Raw genomic sequence first — 8,520 nt, forward strand, 5'->3', positions numbered from 1 at the left:
ATTAACCGTACAAATAGGATGAGAAACCCGAAGGACCGAGTAGTGGTCGAACGATGACTGTTTGTGCAGCTAAAACTGTTCTACTTCAATTATTTGAAACGATTTAGTATTTCGTGTAATATAATTTACAAGGTTAAATATTTCCTAATATAATTTTTGATAGCATATCTGATAAATTGGTTCTTTATTTTAATTATGTATTTGACACCATTAAAAATTGTTTTTGGATTGTATGTAGGTATATGTAACTAAGGGTATTATTAGATTTGGCGTTTTGGCTATTTCCTAGCTACGTCCTCTATACTTTTCTAGTTTTTTTTTTTTGGCTAATTTGTTGCATTATTTACAATGCACTTGTTTTATTAACTAACCGTTGGCCATTTGTATAGCATTTCTCTGAATTTGACATTGCCTGTTGCTTTTTTTGTTGGCTGTTCTTTTGGTTTCCTTACTTTTGCCCTTCAGCCAACTTCATTGTCATGTATTAATTTGGCAATACTTTGGTTTTATAAAATTAATTAACTTTTCTAATATGACAAGTTAAACAAAATAACATATTATATTTACACAGGAGAATAATAGCAATTTTGAAACATGTTAATCATAAATGAATCACAACTACTTTGGGGGGGAAAGGGAGAATCGAAGAAGCTTCAGTTTATTCACATTAACTCAAAATTGTGTGCACGGACCGGACAGTCACTCACTGAAAACAAGAGTGAAAAAAACAAGGATTGTTTAAAAAAAAAATCACAGTTTGTTTTCTGCAGTCTCACACTCACACAGACGAACTCACACCCATTATTTATTTTTTTAAGGGAAACTTATGATGATTAAAATAAATTATTAAGGCAACTGATTTTTAAAAAAATACAGAACTGCATGACAAAGGAGAGAAGAAAAAAAGTGCATGAACCAGATATCACACATCCTGGATTTACAGAACATTGTGAAAAACAAACAAAAAAAATCTCTTAAGTAACTGCAGGAAGAAAACACATCATGGGATTGACTGAGTTAAACAAATGTTCAATTAGAAAATTCAACAGAAACAGAGGGGGAAATAAACAACTAAACCCTTTTTCCTTCTAGAACAGAAAGCAACAAGAAAACACATTATAAAATAAATCTGATCTGCCCCGCTTCCCTGCCCTGGATTTAAAGGCTGTCGTATCAAAGAGTCCAAAGGGCATCTCGCTAACTTCCTATCATCTTCAAATGAAATCTGGAGAGTAGAAGAAGAAAGCAGCAGTCCAGCAACCAGCTCCTCAACTCTACAACTCATCCTTGTGTTTAGTGTCCTCCTCTTCTGTTCCTGCGTCCTCCTCTACCTCCTCCCCCTGCTCCGCTTCATCTTCCTCATTACCCTCCTCATCTTCATCGTCTTCCTCATCATTTTCATCTTCATCATCCTTCTTTTTGCTCTTTTCCTCCTCCTCTCTCAGCTTCCTCTCCATGTCCTCCTGTTCCTCCTTCATCTTCTTCTCTGGTCCCTATGGTGGGAACAGAGTTTATAAAACATGGACCAACATTCTTGTCAAGAAGAGACAGATGGAGATCTGCACCTATTGCACGGTATTTTCAACAGACTTCTGTCTTTTTTGTACACAGTGACGGCCGCAGTGTCGAGTCTTACCTTTGTGACTCCCCATGTTTCCTTGCCAAAGTCCTCAGCTTCTTTTACATCATCTGTGATTATGAAGTTGTCGAAGATTGTTCCAGATTTTACCTAAGGAAACACAACAAAGACTTCAGTCAATGGCCAAGATTATCACTGTACGTGTGTGCAGTGCCCCCACTATTTCCAATAGTAATGCTATGTTTCAGAAATCGGAGCATGCATCTTCATGCGCTACAAAAACACACCCAGTAACAAAGCAGAGGGTGGATAAATGGCAACAAAGTGAACCTAGTGTTGAGCTTTAACCAGAAGCCCAGGGCTTTAGGAAATGGGTACAGATCATTACCTGCCACAGGTCCAGACCAAGAACTCCAATGCTGTCAAACTTGTACATTGTGGCATCATGAGTGTACTCTGGATTATCAATCTCAGGGTGAACCCAGGCTCCCTTGTAATCTGGGTTTTCAATAAGTTTGGGTTTCCATTCTCCCTGCAGACACAACGCCACATAGTATAAGATAAAATTACATGGGATTTAAACTGACGACTGCTGGTACTTATAAGCAGACTTGGAGTATTATTAGACAAAAATTACAAGATTTGGATTGGGCATTATTATCACTTAGTGACTCACCTTGTATTCAGGGTTGGTGATCATGGGAGGTTCCCATTCTCCGTCCATGTCGTCTTCCCAGTCATCAGGCTTCTTGGCATCAGGGTCTGGAATGGTCTCTGGCTTGTCCCAGTCCTGGAACAAAACAGCAACCACAATTATTAACAACAGTATTTCATTACACGTGTACCCAAAAAAAGGAATTGGACTTTATCTGAATAGTGGTACTAATAGAAGTACTTTTACTCCGAGTGGCCATGAGGTTTATTCATTAATTTATTTTTAGTAAGTAGTCCAGAAAATATTTTAACAAGGGGGGTAATTCTGATAAAATCAACTTTGGTAGAATCTGAAGTGTTATTTAGTCAAGTACAGTTCCCTATTAATGACTTAAATTTGTTTCCTACCTCAGGTTTGGTGTCAGTGGGGTCATCGATCTGGGATCTGTCATCCCAGTCACTAGGCTTCTTGGCCTCAGGATCCTTGATCGTTTTTGCAGGCAGCATGTCCCAGTCATCCTCCAGAGACCCAGACTCCACTTTCTCATTGTCGATCCTCACCTCGTAGGTCTGGTCTGGGTTTAGAATCAGTGTGTACAGGTGGGTCAGTTCATCGTCCTGTAGAGAGGTGGATAATAGTGAATTTAAATAAAAAACAAAAATAGTAATGTTAAACAAAAAGACAAAAGCCCAGATCTACTGTACCTTGCATTTGATGTCTTTCTTGACAAGGTGGTTCTGACCCTTGTAGTTGAAGATGACATGAACCTTCTTGGTGCTGTAGCCACAGATGTCAGGGCCTGGGGATGTTCGTTAAGTTAATGTTTGAGTATTTATAGTGAAGTTTGGTTTTAAAAATTTAAACAACGGAATTTGACAATGAACAAGATCCCCACCAAACATGATGTAATACTGCGAGTCTCCATGCATGTCAGTCTGATCTAGGTCAGAGGGGAACACCTTGACGTATCCACCACCACAGTCGATCTTCTGCTCATGTTTGACAGTAAACTGGATGACCACGGGCTTCCCCTCATTGCTGAAAGAGTCAAAGCGGGATGACATGGCGTAAAAGCGAGCATCCTGGCTGGTCTGGACACCTACAGGGGTGAGAAGATGTTATGAGTGAGACGTTCCAAATCCATGTGTTTTTATTTTTGAGCATGTAATCTTTTTATTGATTTATTTTTACTATGTCAATTTTGACCAAATCCTATATTGTGTCTTCATCACCTTTATCAGCTTCAGCATCTCCGTAGAACTTTCCAGCAGTCAGTTTCCATTCGCCATAGTCGGACTTGTGTTTTGACTGGACCCAGCGACTCGTCCATGCATCTGGAACACAGTGACCAAACTGGTTAGTCAGTGCCTGGTCTGTAGTGTTACACAAATGTGTGCAGCAACATGGATCTTAAGAAGCACTTCCTCTACAGGCACTTGAACAAGTACAGTTCCAGGAACTCAGTCACGCATTTCAGTCAAGTAGACCAGAAATTTGTGTTTTTGGCGACCTTGACTCGTTGACAGACTGGTTCAACTTAACATTATATTTTCTTGTACTAGCCCTGATTGCATATGGTTTGTCTTAGGTCGGATTCCCATCGTTTGAGAAGTTAATTTTAATTCTAGCTACTTTAGCTCACTGAGGAAACGTGTGAAGGCACGTAAACGTGCAGGCAGTGCGATAAGAAAAGTGAAAGCATCTGTGGACTGAAACAAAGGAAGTTAACGTATGAATTATTAACAAAACACATTTAAGACAAACGTTTAGTTTGAAAACGAGGTTTCCTTGTCGGAGCTTTTTGGCTACTTCTGGTTTGAGTTGAGCCAACGTCTCACCACTGGGCAAATATATATACATATGTGCACAGGGCCTTTCAACGGTTGCATGATGACAAACCGTAAAGTTATTTTTAAATTAATTATTTCCTTAATATACTCCATGTTTAAACAAAAAACGTATTCATTACGTTACTTAGCAGAAGCAGCCGCTGTCACTGACAGAAACACAGTTATAGGGCAGTAGGTTCGTCTGTACTTTACCTCCATCGTCGAATTTCTCGCTGAAATACACGGTGGCGTCAATGGTCACAGCTATGCAGACCAAAACAACCACAACGGCCAAGGGAAGCTTCATGTCGGCGGTGGTTGCTGCAGCTGCTGTCCGGTACCGGGCGGAGGTGAAGAGGGCAGAAGCGAGGAGCGGCCAGCTAATAAAGACCGGAGGAAACGTAATCCGAGAACAGCCACTGACTGCAGCCAGTCCTGCACAGATGGCCGCAAGTGATTGGACCAGCTACCCGCCAATGAAATGAGACCACGAGTTACTTTTCGGAAACGGCTCGGATAAAATCGGACGTTTTCGGAGAAGAATGGGCGGAGATTACAAGGACTCTTCCGGTATTTCATTGATACGTATGGCTTGTGTTGCGTTCAGGAAACACTTAAAAAAACAATGAAAGTAGTAAAGATTCCATTTTTACACTATATTCTAAACTATTAGCAAATTGACGCCATTGTTATTGAACATGTTGTATTTTTCTATAATAGTAGAGGCATAGAAACATACAGCATAGTCAGTTAGTCCTGAAAGCTAAAGTTTAGTAACATAGAGGTAAATGTAATTGAGCTCAGAAAATGCTAAACAATCGCCCAAAACAGCAAAAAGCTATAAAAAGAAACACAACTAACTTATTTATAAATTAAGCATGACAACACCAACATAGTTAGTAGGAGTTAGTTAACTTAGTTTAGAAGTAAAAAAGTAACGTGCACAAAAAACATATTTTTTGTCATCCACCCTACATGTTATGCCTTTTGACAAATAACAACAAACAAAACATCGAACAAACCTCTGCATCTGTCAAAGTAGAGACCACTCTACCAGGGAGTAGGGTTATGGAATAAAAGTCATATTTAGGGGTTTAATCAGGCAGCAGTACCAACAGTAACCACAAAGAGTCCCCACAGTCTGTGATTTCCCCTCAAATATGTTTAACGAATTATAATTCTCTTAAATAAAACAATTACATTTCTTCTTTTACATGTTGTCAAATAAAATACGCTGAGTGCTTTGATAAACAGAAGCTTTAAGTTTTTTTTAAAGTGTAGCAAAGTTCCACAGAATTAAAGTAAACAATGTACGTTGGTTGACTTTTATTTGTGGTATAAGTTCAGAGTATTTTTTATACAAGTATAAAATATGCTCGTAGTGAAATGCTGGTGACACAAGGAAAAGGTACTACAGTGTTTTTAATATGCAATATAGCTTATATATCTAAATAATACCAATGTCTACACGATCCTCAGGACACTGACAATGATCATAATTCTTTAGTGTAGAAGAAAAAAGATTTGATCCCACTGTCAGCTCAAATGTGTCATTGACAGATGTATGTTTGTAATCTGTTCCTCAAAGACATTACTTAAATACACCAGAAGACAGAGCAGCAGCAGCAGCTGTGTCCATGCCATTTAAAATATTTATTTTTGTGTTTCTGTGGGTGAGTACTACACAGTAGAGCTGTTAGATAAAACAGTGAACATGTTTTCTTTATGCTGAGAACCATGCAGGTGACGTGTCCTGTCCCTGTTGGCAGCCATCATTATTTATTGTGAACAAATATCATTATCCTGAGAATTCCCAGAGGATAAGCTAGGGGGCATGGACAATACTGTGGGCCCTGACTGTGTATCAGTATCTCAGTCTGTTCAACCACAACTCAACAAACCTGAATTAGCCCTTTAAGGCAGGGGTAAGGTGATTGCACAGTGAATAACATGGATGGGGGAAGTCAGTGTCAGCATCAGCTTCTTCTTCTTCTACTTCTCTTTAGCCTGCAGCTGTTCTAAGGCTGTTACCAAGCTGCAGATTCTACTGTCTCACTCAGGTTATTTATAAAAGGTGTGGCTGATAGTGGCCCTCAGGTGTTTGTTTCTTCTGTTACAACAAAAACTGTGACACGTGCCGCCCCTCAGTTTCACAGCGGCCAAAGTAAACAGACACATAGTAATGAATTAAGGCAAGAAGAAGGAACAGAACATCTAGAACAGCCCCACACAGCACAGTGTTCATGCCCCAGTCACAGGACTAAATATATGAATTAGTTGTACCAGTGGTAAATTACAACACAGTGGACAAAACAGTGAAGAAAAAAAAAATCAAACCTGTCTTAAAATATTCAAAATATGATTTTGGTGTATTTGTTAATTCCACTGCAGAAACAGACTATATGTTTTATGTAAATGTCCAAGGTATTAGCAAGGTTCAAAATTCAAAAGTTTTAATTTGTCACAGGATCAGTTTGTTTGTCACAGGATCACTTGTAACTACAGGTAAATGTATTCACAACGTGCTCCATAGACTTTTAATATTCAACATATTCAGCATTAAAAAACATAAATACACATCTGTATCATACAGTATTTACTACTTACATCTATACCGTGCAGTTAGAGGAGGTATATGTGAATGAAGCTTCTGAAGTTTTCATATGTTCACATAGATTCGCCCACATTAACCCTGCCAACCGCAACTACTACTGACCTCACTGAGCAAGGATGCACTGACGGCATCTGACCACAAGGGCTGCGTCAACAAGACTGACGGACTGCAAGGGCCCCTACAACTGCAACAACTGTTACTGCAATAACTGCATGATGGCAACGACACATTCAGTTAAGTCAACTAATATGTCCCTTTGAGGGACGACCCAAAAACATGTCCAAATATTGAGCAATTGAACAAATGCGGGACACCTGGTCAGTTCACCTGGTCTAGATGGCACTGAGTGTGGTTCGTTTGGTCTCGTGTCAGGAAACTGGACCCTCCCCCAGAGCGGATACAGACTAATCAGATGGAAGAAGGAGGTGGGGGGAAGAGGGATTAGAGTTTTTTTTTTTAAAATCAGCTTTCCTATTAGTTGTATGGTAGTCACTAGTTTCAATATAAAAATGGTAAAATTCAATTTTTTCCCCAAGTCTTGGCGCGCCCTGCATGACATTTCTCCCGGCTGCTTTTTCTACGACTGGCTCTGAGCTGGAGTCCGTGGACGTGTATGTCTAAAAAGATGCCATCCTTAAAGAAGCGCAGCGTGTGTGCGTGTGTGCGCATGCACACACACGCACACCGACAGCGAAAATAAATCAATAAAAGTGCTGACACGTGTGGTCAATGTGTCTCCTGCCCTTTTCATTTACAGCGCATCTCCACCTGGAACCAGCAGCAGCCTACTCCTTTCCCTTCATTCGTTAAGTTAACGTCGGTATGATCATACTATACCGGAAGTTATAAAATGTAACTTTCAGAGAAAAAGTTTTGTTTTAGTAATTATTCCGATCCCACACTTCAAACCAGTGTTTTGACCATCAATTCTTTGCCTACCGTAGTACCCTCTCTTTATTACTTTCAATAATGTATTGAATAAACAAGATTTAAATTATTTAAGAAATAACAATTGCACACAGTTTGGCCACCATGTTGTAGAGGCTTCTGTTGAAAATGAAAATATATAATTTGCTCAGAGAGTTAATAATACAGTAATAATATATACAATATTTAGTGATGAAGTGATGAAAGAAAATAAACAATTCTGACTGATTCCCCACATTTAATGCTTTGCAGATGTAAGTGAAAACAATTATGCATTTAAATCGACATTTTCTTGAATGTTCTTACAGTTTTAGCAGCTCAACCAATCTGATGGACATAAATCCAAACACATAACCCAGTTTATGTGTTTATGTGTGTAATGTTAACTCTGATATTAAATCTTAAGTATTAAACCCCAATTGTTAAAAGTGTGAAGTGAATAGTTAGACCTGTCATAACATGATTTTGTTATTCGAATCAGACATCCTTTGTTTTAGGATGTTTGATATCCGTTTGCTGGTTAGGCTTTCAATTATGGCTAAGAAACAACTGATCAATGTATTACTCCCAAAGAACACTCACTGAAACGATAAAATCACATTTTCTTCATCCTCATCTCGTGTCTCGTTTTAAGACTGAATTCCAAGAACGATCACTTTTGCGCTACATATTAGAGGCTTTTATTGTGGAGATCTTAATAGGAAGTACATTGTATCATCACTGTTGGTTCGACACTGGTGTGGCAGCGGGTGACTCGTAGACTGCGGCGACCGCAATTCGGGCAACATGGGAGACGGTGTGGATTTTACTGTGAGCTGGCTGTAAAAGGAGCGACGGGAACATGGCGGAGAGGTGAGTGAGACTGCGGCCGCCCTTCCTGCTCCTCCCGGCCGTTGCGGGCCACCGGGCCGGCGAG

The 8,520-nt window shown here is 39.5% G+C and overlaps 2 protein-coding genes across 2 annotated transcripts in view; one reads left to right on the forward strand and one right to left on the reverse strand.

The window, feature by feature from the left end:
- Nucleotides 1–622: 622 nt before the first annotated feature.
- Nucleotides 623–4,485, reverse strand: LOC103399827 (calreticulin-like). The gene is made up of 9 exons (XM_008338447.3): nucleotides 4,277–4,485; nucleotides 3,467–3,568; nucleotides 3,130–3,333; nucleotides 2,939–3,033; nucleotides 2,642–2,851; nucleotides 2,256–2,369; nucleotides 1,968–2,111; nucleotides 1,637–1,729; nucleotides 623–1,493 (listed from the first exon to the last, which is right to left on the reverse strand). Exons 1-9 carry the CDS (start codon nucleotides 4,368–4,370, stop codon nucleotides 1,275–1,277), a joined length of 1,275 nt encoding a protein of 424 aa, XP_008336669.1. The 5' UTR covers nucleotides 4,371–4,485; the 3' UTR covers nucleotides 623–1,274.
- Nucleotides 4,486–4,625: 140 nt separating this feature from the next.
- Nucleotides 4,626–8,520, forward strand: part of arhgap39 (Rho GTPase activating protein 39) — a 51,537-nt gene continuing 47,642 nt past the window's right edge. Inside the window, exon 1 of the mRNA XM_008338450.3 lies at nucleotides 4,626–8,456. Coding sequence (XP_008336672.1) covers nucleotides 8,446–8,456 — 11 coding nt within the window. The 5' untranslated portion in view covers nucleotides 4,626–8,445. The remainder of the gene's footprint in view (nucleotides 8,457–8,520) is intronic.

The sequence above is a fragment of the Cynoglossus semilaevis genome, chromosome 2 (assembly GCF_000523025.1).
Source record: "Cynoglossus semilaevis isolate Cse_v1.0 chromosome 2, Cse_v1.0, whole genome shotgun sequence".
NCBI classification, from domain to species: Eukaryota; Metazoa; Chordata; class Actinopteri; order Pleuronectiformes; family Cynoglossidae; genus Cynoglossus; species Cynoglossus semilaevis.

What these genes read in the sequence shown, in the direction of transcription:
- LOC103399827 (XM_008338447.3), bottom strand. Translation starts at nt 4,370, where the DNA reads ATGAAGCTTCCCTTGGCCGTTGTGGTTGTTTTGGTCTGCATAGCTGTG. An exon ending in GCAGTATTACATCATGTTTG is followed by an intron (nt 3,034 to 3,129) that starts GTGGGGATCTTG and finishes GAACATCCCCAG; the next exon opens with GCCCTGACATCTGTGGCTAC. An exon ending in TCACCAACCCTGAATACAAG is followed by an intron (nt 2,112 to 2,255) that starts GTGAGTCACTAA and finishes TTGTGTCTGCAG; the next exon opens with GGAGAATGGAAACCCAAACT.